Source organism: Mobula hypostoma, chromosome 31 (genome assembly GCF_963921235.1).
Source record: "Mobula hypostoma chromosome 31, sMobHyp1.1, whole genome shotgun sequence".
In the NCBI taxonomy this organism is placed as follows: Eukaryota; Metazoa; Chordata; class Chondrichthyes; order Myliobatiformes; family Myliobatidae; genus Mobula; species Mobula hypostoma.
The window spans coordinates 1,103,491-1,129,270 of NC_086127.1; the positions used below are offsets into that span (position 1 = coordinate 1,103,491).

General features: G+C 55.0%; 1 protein-coding gene across 2 annotated transcripts in view; it reads right to left on the minus strand.

Annotated features, from left to right (window-relative positions):
- Positions 1-14,972: 14,972 nt before the first annotated feature.
- LOC134339957 (deleted in malignant brain tumors 1 protein-like) overlaps positions 14,973-25,780 on the minus strand; it is a 113,197-nt gene continuing 102,389 nt past the window's right edge. For both annotated transcript variants that reach the window (XM_063036762.1, XM_063036761.1), the window contains exons 12-15: positions 24,936-25,103; positions 22,905-23,006; positions 17,269-17,377; positions 14,973-15,110 (exon numbers count right to left, since the gene is read on the minus strand). In XM_063036762.1, the coding sequence (XP_062892832.1) occupies positions 17,292-17,377; positions 22,905-23,006; positions 24,936-25,103 (356 nt within the window). In that variant the 3' untranslated portion in view covers positions 14,973-15,110; positions 17,269-17,291. The remainder of the gene's footprint in view (positions 15,111-17,268; positions 17,378-22,904; positions 23,007-24,935; positions 25,104-25,780) is intronic.

Consider the following 25,780-nt stretch of genomic DNA (forward strand, 5'->3'; position numbering starts at 1 on the left):
TTCTAAAGAGTATCACTTCACCCTTTTCCAAGTTGAACATCCATCTCCGGATTTCTCAGAGCAGCTCTGAATCCTGTCAATGCCCCCCTGGTAGCCTATGACAATCGTCAGCACCATCCGCAACAACACCAAACCCTCCCGGCGTCTGGAAGCGAACACACCCACCCCGCCCTTCCACTTCCTCATCCAGGTCCTTTTGTAAGGATCAGGAAGAGCCGGGTGACTCCGGGTGAAACCCGGCGGCTCGTCCGCCTGCAGCCAAGAATGTGCTCCATCTGCGGCCGCCCTCTGCCTCCGCTGGGCCAGCCAACTGCATTCGGATGAGGATGAGGACGAGGCCCTGCGTTTTGAGAGGTCACATCAGAGGTAGACGTGGTGGTGAAGAAAGCGCTGGGCACACTGACCATCGCACTCGTTTCTTTACTCTCCATTGGACGGAAATAGGCCCAGTGTCATCGAACACTCATCATATGTTAACCCTTTCATTTCTGGGATCATTCTCCTAAAAGGCTGGGTGGGGCACACCCTTCTTTAGTGAGGGCCCCACAACTGCACACAATGCCCTCAAGCGTGTCTGACCCACGCTTTATAAAGCCCCGGCATCATGCCCTTGCTAAAAATCCCCGGTTAGACCACGCTGAGAGTAATGTGCTCAGTTCTGGTCGCCTCGTTGTAGGATGGACAAGGAGGGTTTAAGACCACAAGACCATAAGACGTCGGAGCAGAATTAGGCCATCCAGCCCAACGAGTCTGCTCCGTCTGTCCATCACGGCTGATCCCGGATCCCAGTCAACCCCGTACACCTGCCTTCTCGCCATAACTTCTGACGCCCTGACCGATCCGGAAACGGTCAACTTTCGCTTTAAATATACCCTAGGCCTCCACCGCAGTCTGGGACACAGATTCCACAGATTCATAACTCTCTGGGGGAAAAGAAAACCCTGTAAATGTCTGCAACTAAATTAACTGCAAGGTGGTGCGTGGAGACATGCGTGTACTTTTAGATCATCAGTTGACTTGGACTGAGGACAGGAGATGGAAGGTTATGAGGCTGTCGACGTTGCACTTGGCGCATCGCGTTCCGTTTTGGCGGGCCCTGCTGCAGGACCGATGCCACTCAGCTGGACATGAGTGCAAGAGGGAGGTGGATGAGAACTCACCGAGTTCTGGAGAGGGCTCTGGCGGGTTGGGACTCGATTCCTTTTGGAGTGGGCTCTCACCCAGAAGGCGGTCCGTATTTGAACCGAGCGGCCGGAAGAAGTGGTCGAGGCAGGCGCTGTGAAAAGGGGAGATGGCCCAAATGCGGGCAAATGGGGCCCAGCTCAGATGGGAATGTTGGTCATGGACAAGTTTGGGGGAAGGGCCCGTTCTGTACTCTATAATTCAATGACACTATGTCCAATATCTTCTACACCCCCCAAGCACAACCTTTCCAAATCCTGGGCTGTTCTACACCAGTTTCGTTCCATGCCCCTCCCCATAGCTGAGTCCGTCAAATCGCTGCGTCATCTTCATCAACCTCCCTCCTCACTCTTTCGTGCTCCGTGGCATCCTCCCTACAGCGGGGCGGCCCAACTTGGACGCGCTGCTCCAAGTGTCTCGTACAACTGCAGCAGGACGTCCCAACTCCTGTGCTCGGCGCTCTGAGCCTGCCGGAGGCCGGCATGTCAATATCGGAATCAGCATCAGGTTTATTGTCACGGAAATCTGGAGTTACGGAGAACTACAGCGCAGAAATAGCCCCCACCCCCACTCTCCGGCCCATCTAGTCCGTGCCGAACCCACCGATCTGCATCCGGACCGCAGCCCCCCATTAGCCCTCCCATCCATGTTCTTATCCCAACTTCTCATCAAGGCTGAAATGGAACCCGCTCCAGCCACTCAGTGACTGTCCTTTTCGCACTCTCGCCGCCTTCCGAGTGAAGATGTTTCCACTCAGCGTCCCCTCAGACATTATACCTTTCACCCTTAACCCCATGACCTCTAGTTCGCGTCGCACCCAACCCTCAGCGGTGAAATGCGTTGTTCTCCCGACAGCAGAACGGTGCCCGGCATTTAAAAAGAATTATCGCGGGAAATTACAGCGGGGTAAACAAAAAGGTTCATGATGGGAATTGGGACGTGGTTCACGGGCCCTTCAGAAATCCGACGCCAGAGGGGAAGGACATCTTCCTGAAAGGCTGAGTGCACGTCTGGAGGCTCCTGCACCTCCTACCGAATGGAGGCAGAGTAATGAAAAGAGGGCATCTCCCAGATGGCGAGAGTCCTTCATGAGGATGGTCGCGGAGTACTTGGTGACGCAGGAGAAGATGGGACAAGGTCAGCGTGGTCTCCTTAAGGGGAAATCTTGCCTGTCAAAGCTGTTGGAATTCTTGGAGGAGATTACGCGAGGGAGAGATAAAGGGGATGGAGTGGATGTTCAGGAAGAGGGCGTCTCCTTCATCATGAATGCTGCCTTCCAGAGGCATCCCCGTTTTCAAAGAAGGTGGAGAAGGTTTGAGGTCTTGATGGCCCCCGGCTGTGTCTATGGCCATTTGCGACCCCTTACGATCAGGCGCAATGGCACCTCCGTCCGAAAGGGCGATGTAACCGGTCACCATGTTCCCCACTGTGCATCTGTGAATATCTGCCCGTCCTTGGAGACGTACCAAATCTTCGCAAGTTCCTAAGGCCTCCGTCGCCGCCCTGCCTAGTCACCTGCGACTTTCGGGGGAACCACGTGCCTGTACGCGGAACACCCGCTCGGTTCTACAACGCTCCCAGCCCCGGGAAGAAAAAAACCCTCCGTCGGCTCCAAAAGTTCCGCACTGGCCCGAAACCTCGCATTTGGCTGAGCGGGAGAGAATGCTGGGGTGGTGCGAAGTCCGGCCTGGCCACTTCCTGCGCCCGTCCCTGCGCGCTGGACCGACCCCAGCCTGCGGGGTTGGCTCTGGGGATCCCTCTCACCGCGCTGTAGAGCGCCGAGAGACTGCTCCACCCCGCGCATCCGAGGGATCCCCTGGAGCGTTTTAACCCTTAGAAGCCACAGGAAGTAAACCTGGAAACCACCCACATCCCTTGTGGGCACAACACGACGCTTGATGTGTTTGACTTCTTTGCCTCTGTACTGCGAAGCTCGGGAGATCCCGGCCTCGGGGGCGGGGATCCCCGTCATTCCCACGCTCCTTCGGCCCAACCAGTCCGTGCTTGCAGGCTCTCCCGGTCCCCTGGGCTCTCAGCCTTGAACGCACGGCCTTCCCTCGTGGGTCGCGTGACAACCCCTCCCTCCACATCATGCGCCGCCCCAGTTCCTTGAATCCCCCCCGCCTTTTCCCTGCACTCCACTCGGTCTCCGAGACCCCACCCTCCGCTGCACCCCTCCCCATTTCCGTCACGCACTCTCTCTACCCGCCTGCGTCACCCTCCCCTTCCCCTACGACCCCTCCCGTCCCCGTCACTTCCACCCTGCCCTGCATCTCTCCGTCACCCCGTGGCTCTGCTTCAAGTGAGCCCTCTCTAACCCACAGTCCTGCTGCTGTCCGTCACCCGCTTCGCCCCACAAACCCCTCCCCATGACTCCCTCGTCTCCTCCGCGCCGCTTCCCGTCCCTGAATTCCCTCTCCCTGTTTCTGTCACCGTTCCCTCGCCTACCACCACACCATCTCCGTCCGTGACTATCTCAAGCCCCTGCACACATCTCCATCTCCGTGACCCCTTCATGCCCATGTACCCCACACGGTTTCTGTAATCCTACTGAGATCAGTAAACCTTTCCGAACGGACAATAACGCGTTCCCACTCTTTCCCCAACTCCGGGCACTGATCCAATCCACTGCACTTCCAGAGGCTTCGCCGAAGACTGTCAAGGTGGGGCAGATCCCCTTAAATGTGTCGTATTCAATGCCCTTCTCAATGAGCAACGACGTCCATCATTTTTACCCTGCTGTGGAAATGTCTACTACCACAGGGCGCTGAGGGAGAGAGGTCACTGAGGGACGGTGTGAGGGAGCGGATTAATGTCAGTGGGGATACAGTCAGTGACACAGGACGCCAGGGGAGAGGAATCACTGAGGGACGGTGTGAGGGAGCTGGATTAACGTCAGTGGGGATACAGTCAGTGACACAGGGCGCTGAGGGAGAGAGGTCACTGAGGGACGGTGTGAGGGAGGTGGATAAACGTCAGTGGGGACACAGTCAGTGACACAGGACGCTGGGTGAGGGGGTCACTGAGGGACGGTGTGAGGGAGCTGGATTAACGTCAGTGGGGATACAGTCAGTGACACAGGACGCGGGGAGAGAGGAGTCACTGAGGGACGATGTGAGGGAGCTGGATTAATGTCAGTGGGGATACAGTCAGTGACACAGGTCGCTGGGTGAGAGGGGTCACTGAGGGACGGTGTGAGGGAGCTGGATCAACGTCAGTGGGGATACAGTCAATGACACAGGTCGCTGGGTGAGAGGGGTCACTGAGGGACGGTGTGAGGGAGCTGGATTAACGTCAGTGGGGATACAGTCAGTGACACAGGGCGCTGAGGGAGAGAGGTCACTGAGGGACGGTGTGAGGGAGGTGGATAAACGACAGTGGGGACACAGTCAGTGACACAGGACGCTGGGTGAGGGGGTCACTGAGGGACGGTGTGAGGGAGCTGGATTAACGTCAGTGGGGATACAGTCAGTGACACAGGACGCGGGGAGAGAGGAGTCACTGAGGGACGATGTGAGGGAGCTGGATTAATGTCAGTGGGGATACAGTCAGTGACACAGGTCGCTGGGTGAGAGGGGTCACTGAGGGACGGTGTGAGGGAGCTGGATCAACGTCAGTGGGGATACAGTCAATGACACAGGTCGCTGGGTGAGAGGGGTCACTGAGGGACGGTCTGAGGGAGCTGGATTAACGTCAGTGGGGATACAGTCAGTGACACGGGACGCTGGGGGAGAGGGGCCACTGAGAGACGGTATGAGGGAGCTGGATTAACGTCAGTGGGGATACAGTCAGTGATACAGGACGCTAGGAGAGAGGGGTCACTGAGGGACTGTGTGAGGGAGCTGGATTAACGTCAGTGGTGATACAGTCAGTGACACAGGACGCTGGGGGAGAGGGGTCACTGAGGGACGGTGTGAGGGAGTTGGATCAACGTCAGCGGCGACACGGTCAGTGACACAGGGTGCTGAGGGACAGGAGTGACTGAGGGACGGTGTGAGGGAGCTGGATCAACGTCAATGGGGATACAGTCACTGACACAGGACGCTAGGGGAGAGGGGTCACTGAGGGACAGTGTGAGGGAGCTGGATTAACGTCAGTGGGGATACAGTCAGTGATACAGGACGCCCGGGGAGAGGGGTCACTGAGGGACAGTCTGGGGGAACTGGATTAACGTCAGTGGGGACACAGTCAGTGATACAGGACGCTGGGGGAGAGGGGTCACTGAGGGACAGTGTGAGGGAGCTGGATTAACGTCAGTGGGGATACAGTCAGTGACACAGGACGCTGGGGGAGAGGGGTCACTGAGGGACAGTCTGGGGGAGCTGGATTAACGTCAGTGGGGACACAGTCAGTGATACAGGACGCTGAGGGAGAGGGGTCACTGAGGGACTGTCTGGGGAAACTGGATTAACGTCAGCGGGGATACAGTCAGTGACACAGGACGCTGGGGGAGAGGGGTCACTGAGGGACAGTCTGGGGGAACTGGATTAACGTCAGTGGGGACACAGTCAGTGATACAGGACGCCCGGGGAGAGGGGTCACTGAGGGACAGTCTGGGGGAACTGGATTAACGTCAGTGGGGACACAGTCAGTGATACAGGACGCTAGGGGAGAGGGATCACTGAAGGACAGTGTGAGGGAGCTGGATTAACGTCAGTGGGGATACAGTCAGTGACACAGGACGCTGGGGGAGAGGTGTCACTGAGGGACAGTCTGGGGGAACTGGATTAACGTCAGTGGGGACACAGTCAGTGATAGAGGACGCTGAGGGAGAGGGGTCACTGAGGGACTGTCTGGGGAAACTGGATTAACGTCAGCGGGGATACAGTCAGTGACACAGGACGCCGGGGGACAGGGGTGACTGAGGGACGGTGTGAGGAAGCTGGATTAACGTCAGTGGGGACACAGTCAATGACACAGGACGCTGGGGGAGTGGGGTCACTGAGGGACTGTGTGAGGGAGCTGGATCAACGTCAGTGGGGATACAGTCAGTGACACAGGGCGCTGAGGGACAGGGGTGATTGAGTGACGGTGTGAGGGAGCTGGATTAACGTCAGTGGGGATACAGTCAGTGACACAGGACGCTGGGGGAGAGGGGTCACTGAGGGACGGAGTGAGGGAGCTGGATTAACGTCAGTGGGGATACAGTCAGTGACACAGGACGCTGGGGGAGAGGGGTCACTGAGGGACGGTGTGAGGGAGCTGATTAACGTCAGTGGGGATACAGTCAGTGACACACGAGGCCGGGTGAGGGGGTCACTGAGGGACGGTGTGAGGGAGCTGGATCACCGTCAGTGGGGATACAGTCATTGACGCAGGACGCAGGGAGAGAGGGGTCACTGAGGGACAGTCTGGGGGAACTGGATTAACGTCAGTGGGGACACAGTCAATGACACAGGACGCTGGGAGAGAGGGGTCACTGAGGGACGGTGTGAGGGAGCTGGATTAACGTCAGTGGGGATACAGTCAGTGAAATAGGACGCTGGGGGAGAGGGGTCACTGAGGGTGGTGTGAGGAAGCTGGATTAACGTCAGTGGGGACACAGTCAGTGACACAGGACGCAGGGGGAGAGGGGTCACTGAGGGACGGTGTGAGGGAGCTGGATTAACGTCAGTGGACACAGTCAGTGACACGGGGCGCTGGGAGAGAGGGGTCACTGAGGGACGGTGTGAGGGAGGTGGAATAAATTCACTGGGGACACAGTCAGTGACACAGGACGCTGGGGGAGAGGGGTCACTGAGGGACAGTCTGGGGGAGCTGGATTAACGTCAGTGGGGACACAGTCAGTGATACAGGACGCTGAGGGAGAGGGGTCACTGAGGGACTGTCTGGGGAAACTGGATTAACGTCAGCGGGGATACAGTCAGTGACACAGGACGCTGGGGGAGAGGGGTCACTGAGGGACAGTCTGGGGGAACTGGATTAACGTCAGTGGGGACACAGTCAGTGATACAGGACGCCCGGGGAGAGGGGTCACTGAGGGACAGTCTGGGGGAACTGGATTAACGTCAGTGGGGACACAGTCAGTGATACAGGACGCTAGGGGAGAGGGATCACTGAGGGACAGTGTGAGGGAGCTGTATTAACGTCAGTGGGGATACAGTCAGTGACACAGGACGCTGGGGGAGAGGGGTCACTGAGGGACAGTCTGGGGGAACTGGATTAACGTCAGTGGGGACACAGTCAGTGATACAGGACGCTGAGGGAGAGGGGTCACTGAGGGACTGTCTGGGGAAACTGGATTAACGTCAGTGGGGACACAGTCAGTGATACAGGACGCTAGGGGAGAGGGATCACTGAGGGACAGTGTGAGGGAGCTGGATTAACGTCAGTGGGGATACAGTCAGTGACACAGGACGCCGGGGGACAGGGGTGACTGAGGGACGGTGTGAGGGAGCTGGATTAACGTCAGTGGGGACACAGTCAATGACACGGGACGCTGGGGGAGAGGGGTCACTGAGGACGGTGTGAGGGAGCTGGTTTAACGTCAGTGGGGATACAGTCAGTGACACAGGACGCCGGGGGAGAGGGGTCACTGAGGGACGGTATGAGGGAGCTGGATTAACGTCAGTGGGGATACAGTCAGTGACACAGGACGCTGTGGGAGAGAGGTCACTGAGGGACGGTGTGAGGGAGCTGGATCAACGTCAGTGGCGGTACAGTCAGTGACACAGGACGCTGGGAGAGAGGGGTCACTGAGGGACAGTGTGAGGGAGCTGGATTAACGTCAGTGGGGATACAGTCAGTGACACACGAGGCCGGGTGAGGGGGTCACTGAGGGACGGTGTGAGGGAAATGGATTAACGTCAGTGGGGATATAATCAGTGACACAGGACGCTGGGAGAGAGGGGTCACTGAGGGACGGTGTGAGGGAGCTGGATTAACGTCAGTGGGGATACAGTCAGTGATTCAGGACGCCCGGGGAGAGGGGTCACTGAGGGACAGTCTCGGGGAACTGGATTAACGTCAGTGGGGACACAGTCAGTGACACAGGACGCTGGGGGAGAGGGGTCACTGAGGGACAGTGTGAGGGAGCTGGATTAACGTCAGTGGGAATACAGTCATTGACACGGGACGCTGGGGGAGAGGGGTCACTGAGGGACAGTCTCGGGAAACTGGATTAACGTCAGTGGGGACACAGTCAATGACACAGGACGCTGGGAGAGAGGGGTCACTGAGGGACGGTGTGAGGGAGCTGGATTAACGTCAGTGTGGTTACAGTCAGTGAAACAGGACGCTGGGAGAGAGGGGTCACTGAGGGACGGTGTGAGGGAGCTGGATTAACGTCAGTGGGGATACAGTCAGTGAAACAGGACGCTGGGGGAGAGGGGTCACAGAGGGACGGTGTGAGGGAGCTGAATTAACGTCAGTGGGGACACAGTCAGTGACACAGGACGCAGGGGGAGAGGGGTCACTGAGGGACGGTGTGAGGGAGCTGGATTAACGTCAGTGGACACAGTCAGTGACACGGGGCGCTGGGAGAGAGGGGTCACTGAGGGACGGTGTGAGGGAGGTGGATTAAATTCACTGGGGACACAGTCAGTGACACAGGACGCTGGGGGAGAGTGGTCACTGAGGGACGGTGTGAGGGAGCTGGATTAATGTCAGTGGGGATACAGTCAGTGACACAGGGCGCTGAGGGACAGGGGTGATTGAGTGACGGTGTGAGGGAGCTGGATTAACGTCAGTGGGGATACAGTCAGTGACACAGGACGCTGGGAGAGAGGGGTCACTGAGGGACAGTGTGAGGGAGCTGGATTAACGTCAGTGGGGATACAGTCAGTGACACACGAGGCCGGGTGAGTGGGTCACTGAGGGACGGTGTGAGGGAAATGGATTAACGTCAGTGGGGATATAATCAGTGATCCAGGGCGCTGAGGGAGAGAGGTCACTGAGGGATGGTGTGAGGGAGGTGGATAAACGTCAGTGGGGATACAGTCAGTGACACAGGACGCTGGGAGAGAGGAGTCACTGAGGGATGGTGTGAGGGAGCTGGATTAACGTCAGTGGGGATACAGTCAGTGATACAGGACGCCCGGGGAGAGGGGTCACTGAGGGACAGTCTGGGGGAACTGGATTAACGTCAGTGGGGACACAGTCAATGACACAGCACGCTGGGTGAGAGGGGTCACTGAGGGACAGTGTAAGGAAACTGGATTAACGTCAGTGGGGACACAGTCAATGACACAGGACGCTGGGGGAGAGGGGTCACTGAGCGACGGTGTGAGGGAGCTGGATTAACGTCAGTGGGAATAGAGTCATTGACACGGGACGCTGGGGGAGAGGGGTCACTGAGGGACAGTCTCGGGGAACTGGATTAACGTCAGTGGGGACACAGTCAATGACACAGGACGCTGGGAGAGAGGGGTCACTGAGGGACGGTGTGAGGGAGCTGGATTAACGTCAGTGGACACAGTCAGTGACACGGGGCGCTGGGAGAGAGGGGTCACTGAGGGACGGTGTGAGGGAGGTGGATTAAATTCACTGGGGACACAGTCAGTGACACAGGACGCTGGGGGAGAGTGGTCACTGAGGGACGGTGTGAGGGAGCTGGATTAATGTCAGTGGGGATATAGTCAGTGACACAAGGCGCTGAGGGAGAGGGGTGACCTAGGGCCGGTGTGAGGGAGCTGGATTAACATCAGTGGGGTCGCAGTCAGTGACACAGGGCGCTGAAGGAGAGGGGTCACTGAGGGACGGTATGAGGGACCTGGATTAACGTCAGTGGGGATGCATTCAGTGACACGGGTCACTGGGGGAGAGGGGTTACTGAGGGACGGTGTGAGGGAGCTGGATCAACGTCAGTGGGGATACAGTCCGTGACAGAGGACGTGGGGGAGAGGGGTCACTGAGGGACAGTGTGAGGTAGCTGGATTAACGTCAGTGGGGATACAGTGTGATGGGAGAGAGGGCCGCCAAGGGACAGGGCGAGTGTTCTACAGAAAATCGCAAACATCTGACCCGCCCGCCTGTCTCCCCGAGGGGAAATGGAAAATAACATGTACGCATCGTTGCTACCCACATCCGTCGACTCTGATCACCGCTGACTGAATGCAGAGTGCGCCGTCGGAGCTGCGAGACCACAGCGCATGGGAAAGGGCCGGACGGGGTTTGAAGGTGTGGAGAGCGGGGAGGGGGGTGAAACTGGCGTCATCCCAGCGCCCTGCCCAATGGGATCGGAATGAGCGCAGATGCTGGAGGGATACAGGAGGGTTGGGAGTGCGTGGGCTGTGGAGTTTGGGGAGTGGAAGGTATCAGAGGGGTGACTGGACGGCGTTTGCGGTGTTGCTGGAGACTGGTTGGACGTGGAGGAGGGACGGAATCCCCGAGACGGGAAAAGGTTTAATGGAAGGAGGGGTTCATGGAGGCGCGGAGGGTACATCGGTAGGGAGGAGGTTTCCGGCACGGGAAGGGGCCTAGGGAGCGAAGGGTTGCGAAGCTGGGAAGGAGCGTACGGGAGGGGTGTGTGTCACGGAACCGGGAATGGGTCGTAGCGGGTGGAGGGGAAGACCAAGGTGGTTGGGTTATCAATGAAGGAGGGGGAGATCGGGATAGGTGCAGCGGAGAGAAGGATGGGATTCAAGGCAAGGAGCGGCTTATGGAGCCGTGCAGAAGGGCGCATGTAGGGACGAGGTAACAGCGACGCGAAGAGACAGAGAGGAGGAAGGGTCATGGAAATGGGGAGGAGCTGTCGCGGAGGGATGGGAACTCAAAGGAAGCTAGGTTATGGGGGAGAAGTGGGAGATTGAGCGTGGTGTAGAAGTAGGAGGGGTTGCAGTGGTTTGTAGGAGAGGGAGGGGGCTAGGGAGATGAGTAGGGGAGGAGGAGAGGGAATGGTGACAGAGGCAGGAGGCTGGGAAGGGATCATAGAGACGTGAGGGTGTGTGTGTGCATGATACGACGCGTGTCTCTGAGACAGGCAGAGGATAGAGGTTACGGGAAGACGAGTAAGTCACTGTTTAACCCTTTCATGGAATATCCACTGCTTCCGTTCAGTTGCAGGTGAAAATATATTTTATTGTTGAAATACAAATAATGTGATTCTAAACTTACAGGTAAACATTTTGTAATACGAAGAGGCATAAAATACTGTTTAAATCCACTGAGACATCTCCTGCATTACAGTCACCCGCTTTCTCGTTTTAGATGGCGCTGGGAGAGGGGTCACTGAGGGACGGTGTGAGGGAGCCGGATTAACGTCAGTGCGGACACAGTCAGTGACACAGGACGCTGGGGGAGAGGGGTCACTGAGGGACGGTGTGATGGAGCTGGATTAACGTCAGTGGGGATACAGTCAGTGACACGGGACACCAGGAGAGAGGGCTCACTGAGGGACAGTGTGAGGGAGCTGGATTAACGTCAGTGGGGACACAGTCAGTGACACAGGACGCCGGGGGAGAGGGGTCACTGAGGGAGGTGTGAGGGAGCTGGATTAACGTCAGTGGGGATACAGTCAGTGACACAGGACGCCGGGGGAGAGGGGTCACTGAGGGACAGTGTGAGGGAGCTGGATTAACGTCAGTGGGGACACAGTCAGTGACACAGGACGCTGGGGGAGAGGGGTCACTGAGGGACAGTGTGAGGGAGCTGGATTAACGTCAGTGGGGACACAGTCGGTGACACAGGACGCTGGGGGAGAGGGGACACTGAGGGACGGTGTGAGGGAGCTGGATTAACGTCAGTGGGGATACAGTCAGTGACACAGGACGCTGGGGGAGAGGGGTCACTGAGGGACGGTGTGAGGGAGCTGGATTAACGTCAGTGGGGACACAGTCGGTGACACAGGACGCTGGGGGAGAGGGGACACTGAGGGACGGTGTGAGGGAGCTGGATTAACGTCAGTGGGGATACAGTCAGTGACACAGGACGCTGGGGGAGAGGGGTCACTGAGGGACAGTGTGAGGGAGCTGGATTAACGTCAGTGGGGACACAGTCAGTGACACAGGACGCCGGGGGAGAGGGGTCACTGAGGGACAGTGTGAGGGAGCTGGATTAACGTCAGTGGGGACACAGTCGGTGACACAGGACGCCGGGGGAGAGGGGTCACTGAGGGAGGTGTGAGGGAGCTGGATTAACGTCAGTGGGGACACAGTCGGTGACACAGGACGCTGGGGGAGAGGGGTCACTGAGGGACAGTCTGAAGGAGCTGGATTAACGTCAGTGGGGATACAGTCAGTGACACAGGACGCTGGGGGAGAGGGGTCACTGAGGGACGGTGTGATGGAGCTGGATTAACGTCAGTGGGGACACAGTCAGTGACACAGGACGCTGGGGGAGAGGGGTCACTGAGGGACGGTGTGAGGGAGCTGGATTAACGTCAGTGGGGACACAGTCAGTGACACAGGACGCTGGGAGAGAGGGGTCACTGAGCGACGGTGTGGGGGAGTGTATGAACGTCAGAGGGAATACTGTCGGTGAAACAAGACGGGTTACCGAGGGAAGGTGTGAGGTAACTGGATTAAATTCAGTGGAGATACATTCATTTTTTTCGGTTCCAGTATGAAGTTATAACAGTAAGAGAATTGCATCTGTCACACACAGTTGCCGGCTGATGTAGGCAAATGATTTTCTTTAGACGGCAGTAGACAGAGCCCAGGTTTCATCCTCCCTATCAATCGGGATTTGAACGAAGCTTTTTGTCACCATCATGCCGGAACTGGGTTGACCCTATCCCGGCAGACCGAGGGATGATTTGTCTTCAGCTCAGTTTGGCCGCACGCTCCTGTTCGGCGGGGAGCGCTATGGGCGTGTTCAAGCGGGGGCGGGGCGGGGGGGGGCGTCTCACAGCCTCGCCCCTCCCGGGGTCAGTGACGGGACGGTAGCCCGTCCTTCGGGTCTCATCCGGCTTGCGCAGGCATTTCGGGGATGCGCGGGCTGTCGAAATGCCGGACGGGCTGGGCAGGACGGGCAAGGCGGTGCGGTCGATTCTTGGATTTTCAAAAGGCTTTTGACAAGGTCCCACATAGGAGATTAGTGTGCAAACTTAAAGCACACGGTATTGGGGGTAAGGTATTGGTGTGGGTGGAGAATTGGTTAGCAGACAGGAAGCAAAGAGTGGGAATAAACGGGACCTTTTCAGAATGGCAGGCGGTGACTAGTGGGGTACCGCAAGGCTCAGTGCTGGGACCCCAGTTGTTTACAATATATATTAATGACTTGGATGAGGGAATTAAATGCAGCATCTCCAAGTTTGCGGATGACACGAAGCTGGGTGGCAGTGTTAGCAGTGAGGAGGATGCTAAGAGGATGCAGGGTGACTTGGATAGGTTGGGTGAGTGGGCAAACTCATGGCAGATGCAATTTAATGTGGATAAATGTGAAGTTATCCACTTTGGAGGCAAAAATAGGAAAACAGATTATGAGCTGAATGGTGGCCGATTAGGAAAAGGGGAGGTGCAACGAGACCTGGGTGTCATTATACACCAGTCATTGCTTGTACTGGGCTTGTACTCGATGGAATTTAGAAGATTGAGGGGGGATCTGATTGAAACGTATAAGATCCTAAAGGGATTGGACAGGCTAGATGCGGGAAGATTGTTCCCGATGTTGGGGAGGTCTAGAACGAGGGGTCACAGTTTGAGGATAGAGGGGAAGCCTTTTAGGACCGAGGTTAGCAAAAACTTCTTCACACAGAGAGTGGTGAATCTGTGGAATTCTCTGCCACAGCAAACTGTTGAGGCCAGTTCATTAGCTATGTTTAAAAGGAAGTTAGATATGGCCCTTGTGGCTACAGGGGTCAGGGGGTATGGAGGGAAGGCTGGGTTCTGAGTTGGATGATCAGCCATGATCATAATAAATGGCGGTGCAGGCTCGAAGGGCCGAATGGCCTACTCCTGCAGCTATTTTCTATGTTTCTATGTTTCTATGTTAATACGGATTGTGCGGACTAACCGAGGAAAAGAAGGGGGTGAGAGGGCGGCGGGGGGGGGGGGGGGTGGGCGGGGGCATGTGGAGTGCAGGGAGAGAGTTTGTACATATGTGCCCAAAGCAGCGAAGGTGTCGCTGACCAGGACATCGAGGTGTTGATGGTGGGGAGGGGAGTGGGAGGGAGGAGACGAAATGACTGCCAGCAGTCTTCCTCCGAACCCCACGGGGAACTCTGGACATTCCGGAGGTCGAGGCCCCTGGCTAGGCAAGTCCGGAGGTCGAGGCCAGGAGGTTGGTTAGACTGGAGGTTGAGGCCCCGAGATCACATTCCACAGGTCGGCGAGTCCCCAGCTCGAGGCCCGAAGGTCGAAGACCCCGGACCCGGAGATCAAAGTGCGTGCTCAAAGAGACCTGGGGTCGATATACCCAGAGGTCGGCAAAGCTCTGAGCCGAAGCTGGAGGCCGGCGAGTTCAGAGGTGGAACCGCTGGTTCGAAACGTCAGCTGGTCGCTGCGCTCGGGTTGGGCCCGAATCCATGGCGGCTCGCGGGGCGTGGAAAGTTCGCCGAAGATCGGAAACGACTGGGCGGAGGTCGAAGTCCAGAAGTCGAGATCCTGTGAGTGGCATGTCCGGCGGCCGGAGAGGCGAAGGTCAAAGCTCTCTGGGACAGCTTGCCCGGAAGTCGGAGGCCCGAGGTCTGCGAGGCTGTGAGTCCGGGGACATAGACTGAAGGCTGGAGGCCGGAGGCGGCCTTGACCTCGGACTGGAGGCCCGACTGTGTGCGTGAGATGGCGGGAGGCTCTGACAGGGGCTTGTTTCGCTGTGGGTTTCAGTCGGTGATTTTTTGCGGTCGTAGTCTCAGGAGCTTGTGGGCATGCTATGCTGGGGTGGGGGGGGGGGGTGAGGCGACACTCCCTGGCTGCCCCCGGCACAGCCTTAGGTTGTGTTGGTTCTTGAAGCAAACGAGGCGTTTCGCTCCAGTTTCTTTGTTTTTCGCTGCGCACTGGAATTTGAGTCTTGATCGGAAGTCCCGGCCGCGGCCCTCTGCCGCGATCTCTGGCCTTGGGAAGGGAGGAAGGAGGGGTCAGGGTTATAATTATGGTCTTCCACCCCCAGCTCACCATCCCACTCAACCGCCGATTTCCCCCACTGCACGCCTCAGTCCTCGTCCCTTGGGGGCAGTGGGTTCCTGACACAACGGGACCCCACAGACGCAAACGGGACCCAACTATGCAGCAGGGAAATTCCAGGCAGCTTCTCAAGTCGGTTGCCTGGTCGGCCCAACGCTGTGGGCCGAAGGGCAATTTGCTCAGACGTACGTTCCTACGCTTCGCGGCGTACAAACAGGCCCTCGCATTAGCAATTAACCAATTAAACGACGCCCGTACTCCTTCCGTCCCCCGCGCATCCACGCGGCTGTCTAACAGTCTCTGGCCACCATCACCCCTGGCGGCGCGTTTCATTCGCCCACCCACTCTCAGTGCGAAAACCTCGCCCGGCTCACCTTCTTTGAACTTTCCGCCTCTCACCTTAAATGCGTTACCCTCTGGCGCCACAGGGGGCGGTAGCGAGCAATTAATACCTGTACCTCTCATAACCTTATAAACCTCAATCAGGCGCCGGCACCGCTCCAGAAGGAAACGACCAAAGTACGCCCTTTATCGCTCACAGACAGCAAGCGCCCTCTCCAAAGCCCCCACACCCTTCCTGCAACGGGACGACCAGAACCGCACACCAGGCTCCAAGTGTGGCCTGACCGGCTGCAGCGTCACTTCCCGACCTTTGTACTCGCCGTCCCGACCAATGAAGGCAAGCGTGCCCTACGCCTTCCTTCGCCCCCTGTCTACCTGTGCGGAGAGTCGTGGGCGTGGACACGCCGAGATCCCTCCGTACATCAACACCGCTACAACACCTGCCATGCCATGCGCGTTCTGTTCATTCACCTTTGACCTGCCGAAGTGCAACACCTCTCACCAGGCCCGCTTGAACTCCAACGGCCATTTTCCCGCCCGTATCTGCAACCGAGCTGTATCCCGCTGTTTTCCACAGTCCACAGCACCACCAGCCTTGGTGGCGTCTATGAACGTACTAACCCACCCGTTTACTTTATCATCCGTTTCATATATAGCTCTCTCTACATCACCCCCACAGTGTGTCCCCTCCACTTTATCGCCAGTGTGGGCACCGAGCGCTCCCGGGACACGGGTCAGACACGGTGTGGAGCTCCCTCTACATCACCCCCACAGTGTGTCCCCCCCACTTTATCCCCAGTGTGGGCACCGAAGGCTCGCGGGACACGGGTCAGACACGGTGTGGGGCTCCCTCTACATTACCCCCACAGTGTCCCCCCCCCACTTTATCGCCAGTGTGGGCACCGAGGGCTCCCGGAACACGGGTCAGACACGGTGTGGGGCTCCCTCTACATCACCCCCACAGTGCGTCCCCCCCCCTCCACTTTATCGCCAGTGTGGGCACCGAGGGCTCCCGGGACACGGGTCAGACACGGTGTGGGGCTCCCTCTACATCACCCCCACAGTGTGTCCCCCCCCACTTTATCCCCAGTGTGGGCACCAACGCTCCAGGGACACGGGTCAGACACGGTGCGGAACTCCCTTTACATCACCCCCAGAGTCTGTCCCCCCACTTTATCCCCAGTGTGGGCACCGAGCGCTCCCGGGACACGGGTCAGACACGGTGTGGAGCTCCCTCTACATCACCCCCACAGTGCGTCCCTCCCCCACTTTATCCCCAGTGTGGGCACCAACGCTCCAGGGACACGGGTCAGACACGGTGCGGAACTCCCTTTACATCACCCCCAGAGTCTGTCCCCCCACTTTATCCCCAGTGTGGGCACCGAGCGCTCCCGGGACACGGGTCAGACACGGTGTGGAGCTCCCTCTACGTCACCACAACAGTGTGTGCCCCCCACTTTATCCCCAGTGTGGGCACCGAGCGCTCCCGGGACACGGGTCAGACACGGTGTGGAGCTCCCTCTACGTCACCACAACAGTGTGTGCCCCCCTCCACTTTATCCCCAGTGTGGGCACCAACGCTCCAGGGACACGGGTCAGACACGGTGCGGAACTCCCTTTACATCACCCCCAGAGTCTGTCCCCTCCACTTTATCCCCAGTGTGGACACCGAACGCTCCCGGGACACGAGTCAGGCACGATGTGCAGCTCTCTCTAGGTCACCTTAATGTGTCCCAAGCTGACTCACCGGAGAAGGATTCGGCGGGTAACTCACGAGAAGGTATAGGCCCCAATGTCATCGTAATCACTTTCGGAAGACTCCTCGAACCCCTGACTTGTCACAGGACAGGGCACAGCTGTCAACATACAAAATTGAACAGATTCTGAACGATGTGCTATGGAAGTTCCCTGATTGGTTGCATCAGGGTCTGATCAGCCAATCACGTGGCAGCAACTCAATGCATAAAAGCGCGCAGACACGGTCAAGAGGATTAGTTGTTATTCTCACCGAGCATCAGAATGGTGAATAAATTTGATCTGAATGATTTTGACGGTGGAATAATTGTTGGTGCCAGACAGGCTGGTTTGAACATCACCGAAACTGTTGAACTCCCGAGATTCTCACGCACAGCAGTCTCATATAACTGCATGGCTATCCGTGCTGTTATGAAGAAGGCAAGGCAACGACTATTCTTCATTAGGATTTTGAAGTGATTTGGCATGTCAACAAATAAACTCAAAAACCTCTTTAGATGTATCGTGGAGAGCATTCCTAGACTGTATCACTGTCTGATATTGGGCGGGTGGGTGGGGGGGGGGGGTCGGTGGAGGGGCTACTGCACAGGACCGAAAGAAGCTGCAGAGGGTTGTAAATCTAGTCAGTTCCACCTCGGGCACTAGCCTACAAAGTACCCAGGACATCTTCAGGGAGCGGTGTCTCAGAAAAGCAGCGTCCATTGTTAAGGACATCCAGCACCCAGGGCATGCCCTGTTCTCACTGTTACGGTCAGGTAGGAGATACAGAAGCCTGAAGGCGCACACTCAGCGATTCAGGAACAGCTTCTTACCCTCTGCAATCCGATTCCTGAATAGACATTGAACTCGTGAGCTCTACATTACTTTCTTAACATGTATTATTTCTGGGTTTGATATTGCACGATTTTTAATCTATTCAATATAATATACTGTAATTGATTTAATTATTTATTCATCATCATCATAATAATTATTATTATTATTATCATCATCAACTTATTTTTCCTCTTCTATAGTACGCATTGCATTGAACTGCTGCTGCTAAGTTAACTAATTTAACGACACATGCTGCTGTTAAAAAAACCCGATGCTGATTCTGATTGAAGAGTTTGCAGAGAATGGTGCGAACAAAACAACAAAAATGAAACATCCGGTGAGCAGCAGTTCTGTCACCTTTGTTAATGAGAGAAGTCGGAGGCGAGTGGCCAGACTGGTTCCAGCCGACGGGAAGGCGACTGCAACTCAATTAACCGCGCGTTACAGCAGCGGTTTGCAGAACAGCATCTCTGACCGCACCGCACGTCGTAGCCTTGATGTGGACGGTCCACGGCAGCAGAAGCCGACGGGTCTGCAGTCAGTGGCCGCTTTTAATTCAGTATTGCGGGGGTGGGGGGGGCGGGGGGAGTACCTAATAAAACTGCCACTGAAACTGGAATGAATATTACAATAGACAATAGACAAAAGGTGCAGGAGTAGGCCATTCAGCCCTTCGAGCCAGCACCGCCATTCACTGTGATCATGGCTGATCATCCACAATCAGTATCCAGTACCTGCCTTATCCCCATAACCTTTGATTCCGCTATCTTTACAAGCTCTATCCAACTCTTTCCTGAATGCATCCAGAGAATTGGCCTCCACTGTCTTCTGAGGCAGAGCATTCCACAGATCCACAAACCTCTGTGTGAAAAAGATTTTCCTCAACTCCGTTCTAAATGGTCTATCCCTTATTCTTAAACTGTGGCCTTTGTTTCAGGACCCCCCGACATCCGGAACATGTATCCTGCCTCTAGCGTGTCCAATCCCCTAATAATCTTATATGTTTCAATTAGATCCCCTCTCATCCTTCTAAATTCCTGTGTACACAAGCCCAGTCGCTCCAATCTTTCAATATATGATAGTCCCGCCATCCTGGGAATTAACCTCGTGAACCTACGTTGCACTCCCTCCATAGCAGGAATGTCCTTCCTCAAATTTGGAGACCCAAACTCCACACAATACTCTTGCAGGGTCTCACCAGGGCCTTGTACAACTGCAGAAGGACCTCTTGGATCCTATACTCAATTCCCCTTGTTATGAAGGCCAACATGCCATTAGCTTTCTTCACTGCCTGCTGTACCTGTATGCTTACTTTCAGTGACTGATGATCAAGGACACCCAGATCTTGTTGTACTTCCCCTTTTCCTAACTTGACACCAGTCAGATAGCAATCTGCCTTCCTGTTCTTGCCACCATAGTGGATAACCTCACATTTATCCACATTAAACTGCATCTGCCATGCATCTGCCCACTCACCCAACCTGTCCAAGTCACCCTGTATTCTCATAATATCCTCCTCACAGTTCACACTGTCACCCAGCTTTGTGTCATCTGCAAATTTGCTAATGTTACTTTTAATCCCTTCATCTAAATGATTAATGTATATTGTAAATAGCTGCGGTCCCAGCATCGAGCATTGCGGTATCCCACTAGTCACTGCCTGCCATTCTGAAAAGGACCCATTAATCCCTACTCTTTGTTTCCTGTCTGCCAACCAATTTTCTATCCATGTCAGTACCGTACCCCTAATTCAATGTGCTGTAATTTTGCCCTCTAACCTCCTATGTGGGACCTTATCAAAGGCTTTCTGAAAGTCCAGGTACACTACATCCACTGGCTTTCCCTTGTCCATTTTCATAGTTACGTTCTCAAAAAATTCCAGAAGATTACTCAAACATGATTTCCCCTTCGTAAATTCGACTTGGACCTATCTTGCTACTGCTATCCAAATATGCCGCTATTTCATCTTTTATAATTGAATCCAGCATCTTACCCACCACTAATGTCAGACTAACTGATCTATAATTGCCTGTTTTCTAATTCCCTCCTTTCTTAAAAAGTGGGATAACATTAGTTACCCTGCAATCCGCAGGAACTGATCCTGAATCTGTAGAACATTGGAAAATGATTACCAATGCATCCACGATTTCGAAAGTCACCTCCTTAAGTACCCTGGGATGCAGACCATCAGGTCCCGGGGACTTAACAGCCTTCAGACCCAACAGTCTATTCAACACAATTTCCTGCCTAATATAAATTTCCTTCAATTCATCCATTACCCTAGGTCCTTTGGCCATTATTATATCTGGGAGATTCTTTGTGTCTTCCCTAGTGAAGACAGATCCAAAGTACCTGTTCAACTCGTCTGCCATTTCCTTGTTCCCCATAATAATTTCACCCGTTTCTGTCTTCAAGGGCCCAACTTTGGTCTTGACTGATTTTTCTCTCTTCACATACCTAAAGAAGCTTTTACTATCCTCCTTTATATTCTTGGCTAGCTTACCTTCGTACCTAATTTTTTTTCCCCCGTATTGCCTTTTTACAGACTGAAACGTGTCTGAGGAAAGCGCTATAAACACACGATATTCTGCAGGTGCTGGAAATTCAGACTAGCCGACACAAAATGTGGGAGAAACTCAACAGCATCTACGTCCGTCTGGCGCGCTCCTAAGGATCATTAAGTTTGAAACCTTTTTGGTGGGTGCTGAAATGTCTAACCATGAATGGAGTTCCAGAAAACAAAAATGGCGCCGGTCTGGGATGAGGGGATGCTTTGGGATTGCAGAAGGGAATCAGTCCTCAGCCGTGCGGACTGGAAATTTAGTATGAATACCAGCCTCGAGAGGAGAAAACATGAAAAGACAATACATAGAACATTGAACTTTGTAGCACAATGCTGGACAATGCTGGACCACGACGCTGTGCTGTCTTTTCCCCTACTTGATCTTTTTAGAAACATAGAAACACAGAAAACCTACAGCACAATACAGGGTCTTCGGCCCACAATGCTGTGCCGAGCATATCCTTAACTTCAAACTACCTCGGCTTACACATAGCCCTTTATTTTACTAAACTCCATGTACCAATCCGGGAGTCCCTTAAAAGACTCTGTCGTATCCGCCTCCTGCACCGTCGTCGGCAGCCCATTCTACGCACTCACCACTCTCTGCGTAAAAATAAAATACCCCTGATATCTCATCTGTACGTACTCCCAAGCACCTTAAAACTATGCCCTCTCGTGCTATCCATATCAACCCTGGGAAAAAGCCTTTGACTATCCACACGATCAATGCCTCTCATCATCTTATACACCTCTATCAGGTCACCTCTCACCCTCCGTCGCTCCAAGGAGAAAAGGCCGAGTTCACTCAACCTATTCTCATAAGGCATGCTCCCCAATCCAGGCAACATCCTTGTAAATCTCCTCTGCACCCTTTCTATGGTTTCCACCTTCCTTCCTGTAGTGAGGTGACCAAAACTGAGCACAGTACTCCAAGTGGGGTTGACCAGGATCCTATGTAGCTGCAACATTACCTCTTAGCTCCTAAACTCAATTCCACGATTGATGAAGGCCAATGCACCGTATGCCTTCTTAACCACAGAGTCAACCTGCGCAGCAGCTTTGAGTGTCCTATGGACTCGGACCCCAAGATCCCTCTGATCCTCCACACTGCCAAGAGTCTTACCATTAATACTACATTCTGCCAACATATCTGACTTACCAAAATGAACCACCTCATACTTATCTGGGTTGAACTCCATCTGCCACTTCTCTGCCCAGTCTTGCATCCTATCAATGTTCCGCTGTAACCTCTGACAGCCCTCCACACTATCCACAACACCCCCAACCTTCTTGACATCAGCAAATTTACTAACCTACTCTGTATCACAATAATTTTTTTTTTAAAAAAACGAACCTACTTATTAACCGGTGGTCTTCGGACAGTGGGAGGACACCGGATCACCCGGAGGAAACCAACGTGGTCACGGTGAGAAGGTATAACCTCCTTACAGACAGCGTTGTGCTAACCACTGCGCCTGCGTGCCGCTCCTTTCCGAATACAAAACTAACCCTTCCCCTCTTGTTGGAGACGGTGCTCGCCTTGCACTTCAACGCACCCCCACCACCACGGTCGAATTGCCTAATACTAGAGGGCATGCATTTCAGGGTGGGAGGGGGAAAGGTCAAAGGAGAGTGGGGAGTGCCTGGAGTGTGCTGATCTTGGTGGTGTTGGAGGAGGATCCGATAGAGGCGTTGAAGAGGCTGATAAACAGACACGTGGATGTGCAAGATGAATGTAAGGATGAGGACAGTTTGCGGGCAGAAGAGACATTGTCTGATTTTGAATTATATTTGGCGAAGAATGAGCGGGTGCGCTAGGGGTCTGTCCTGACGGTGCACTGATGAACGTTTCAGCATGATCAGTTGCCGCTCCCTGGCCGAGTTGACACGTTGGGCAGGTGGCCAGGTGGTTAAGGCGTTCGTCTAGTGATCTGAAGGTCGCTAGTTCGAGCCTCAGCCGCGGCAGCATGTTTGTGTCCTTGAGCAAGGCACTTAACCACACATCGCTCTTGTTTCTGTGCCGGGAGTGGCGCAGAGTTCACAGACTTCCTAGTAAGGTATAGTTCCCGACTATGTCCGACGCAGGCCTCTCATGGTCTGAGTCGACGTTCCCCCTCCCCTGGCCCAGTTGACAGTGGCAGAAACAATAACGCAGCTTTTGGACGTTGTTGGTATTGGCAACAACGCGGCGACGAGGGAGTAGGGGGTGGGAGTGGGGAAGCAAGAGGGTCAAAGATAAATGGCCATACCGAAAGAGCTGGTCTGCGGCGGACAGTGCGAGTCAACGTTCTCGTACTCCTCGACGGGCAGGGTGCTTGTCGAACTCTGCATCGCATTCAAGGGAGCGACCGCTGCAAGGTAAAAGAAGGAAGAGAAAATTATAGCCCGTGAGGGGTGACGAGGGGCGTGACGACAGCACAATCGTTGAATATGTCACCGTCAGCACACCGGAGAATGAGGAGGTAATAGACAGAACCTACGGCGACGATTGTCACCCGAAGTTGCTGGAGGCAACCAAGCGCGGGAAAGGGAATAGGCAGACAGTTCAGAGTACCTCTTGTGGCCGTTCACCTCCATAATAAGTAGACCACCCGCTGGAGGAAAGGGCACGAACTACCGGGGAAAGTCGCAGCGACCAGATATCTGGCACCGAGTCTGCCTCTGTAGCTCAGAAGAGAAGTGGAGTGCGGGGAGGTGGGATGAAGGGGACTGCAGTAGGGATAGGGGATTCCCTAGTTCGCGGAGCAGACACGAGATTCTGCGGACGTGAAATAGACACCCAGATGGTAATTTGGCTCCCAGGTGCCAGGATCGAGAAATGTCTCGAATCTTGTGCACGGCGTCCTGAATCGGAGGGTGTACAGCCAGAGGTCGGACAACGACGGCGTAGGTCGGAAAAGGGAAGAGGTGCTGAAGAGGGAATAGACGGTAGTAATATCTGGGCTGCTGCCGGTGCCACGGGTCAGTGAGGGAAAGAACGGTATGGTTTGATAGATGAATGCGTGGCTGACGAACTGGTGCAGGAGCCAGGGTTTCAGATTGGGGGGGGGGGTCTCTTCTGGGGGAAGATGCGACCTGTGAAAAATTGACGGTAAACACCCGAACGCGAGGAGGGTGCGGGGCAACACCCTTGCGGGCAGGTTTGCTGGAACTGTCGGGGAGGGCTTAAACGAATTCGGCGGGGGGACGACGGGAATCGGAGTGACAGGGCGGTTGGTATACAAGTAGATGAAGTGTGCAGTCAGACGGAGAGGAAGGACCGGCAGACGATAAGGGCAAAATTGCAGTCAGTGGATGAACGTAAGTGCGACATGGTGTCGAAACCGAAAAGGGTGATGAATACTAGACTGAAGGTGTTATATTTGAATGCACGCTGTGTACTGCATAAGTGCCTTGTAGGGCAGTTAGAGATTGCCAGGAATGCTGCTGTCAGCATCACAGACTCGTGGCTCGAAAGATTATTTTTCCGAGCACGCGGGATACAAATGGAATCGAAAAGCAGGCAGGAAGGCGGGTAAGGGCTGGGGGTGACTCCCTTAGTCAGAAATGATATGAAATCCATTGCAGGGAAGTGGAATTGAATCGGAAGGTGTGGGATCGTTGTGGGCAGAGTTGAGGAACAGCAGGAGTGAAAAAAAAGGCCCTGTTGGGAGTTTCTTCCTCAGGCTGCCGAACGGCCACCAGGATGTGGACTACAAATTGCAACGGAAGATAGAAAGGCGCACCATAACGGCAACGTCACGCTAGTGATGGTGGTGGTGGTGGTGGTGGCGGGGTTTGGGGTGGGTTTAACACGCGGGTAAGATTGGGAAGGCTAGGATCGTCCTCGCACTATCCCTCAGTGACTGCACTTCCCTTCTGAAACTGAGCACTGAAAGGCTCCTGTCAGACAACTGGACCAGAGGAGAAAGGATTGGAAATAAACTGTTCGGCCCATCGGGTCTACCCTGCCATTCCATCATGGCTGAGTTAATATCCCCCTCCACCCCATTTCTCCTGCTTTCTCTCCGTAACGTTTGCCACCCTTGCTAACCAAAAGCACATCAACCTCCGCTTTAATTTTACCCAATGACGGTCTCCACGGCCGCCTGTGGCAGTGCACTGCACAGATTCGTCGCCTCCACCCAAAAAATATTCCTCCTCATCTCTTTTCTAAAACGGCACCTAACTATTCTGAGGCTGTGCCCTAAACTCACTCGCGATAAGAAAATCCTGTTCTTGCCCGTTCCATCTAGGCCTTTAGAGTTCGACAGTCTTCCCTTCCTCGAACGGTTTCTTACCCAAGCGATTCGGCTCCATCTCGCCCCTCCTCGTGGCGTCCGCCGCCTCCTCCACCTCCTCCTGCTCCTCCTCCTCATCCGTATCCCGCCGCGTGTTCTCGTACCACTCGCACGACGACGTGCTGGAGGACTCCGCCGAAATCTGTCGCTCCAGCTGGCCGCGTTTCCCTGCGAGACAGACGGAAGGGAGAGTTCACGTCCCTCGGCCGTCCCCGGGCCATCGGACAGTACAACAAGGGGGCTCGGAACACAGGAGAGTAAAACACAAGGACAGGCCCCGGAGCCAATTAAAGGAGAACTTCAGTCGCTTCTGTCCACGCAACGTCCATATCCCTCCACTCCCTTCCAACCTGAAAGACTCCGAGATGTAGCCGGAGTTTGCAGCTGGGCTGCCGATGTCGCAGCGTGATTGCGTCACTACAGAGCCATCCGTGTCATGTTCTTTTTTGAGTTTTTAATATGGTTTCTGGTTTCAAGCTCTCCGCCATCTTACATTATTTTTTTATAATTTATGCCTTATGGGGTTGAGCGGGACCCGGGGATCAGCCACGAGGGAATGGCGGGAGCAGACTCGACGGGCTGAATGGCCTGATTCTGCCCCTGCGTCTTCTGCAGTAAAACAGCGGACCCGACACCGGCCGCCGTGGAACACCACTAGACACCGGCAGCCAACCGGAGAAGTACCCCTTTTCTGCCCACTCTTTGCCGCCCGCCCGTGCTACTACCTTTACTGTACGACATCGTGCGAGCAAACGAGGCAGGTGGGGCGGGGGGGGGGGGTGGGTGGATGAGGTTCCCACAGAGGGAGCCTCAGGCCTTGAGCCTGCCCAACACATCAGAGATTG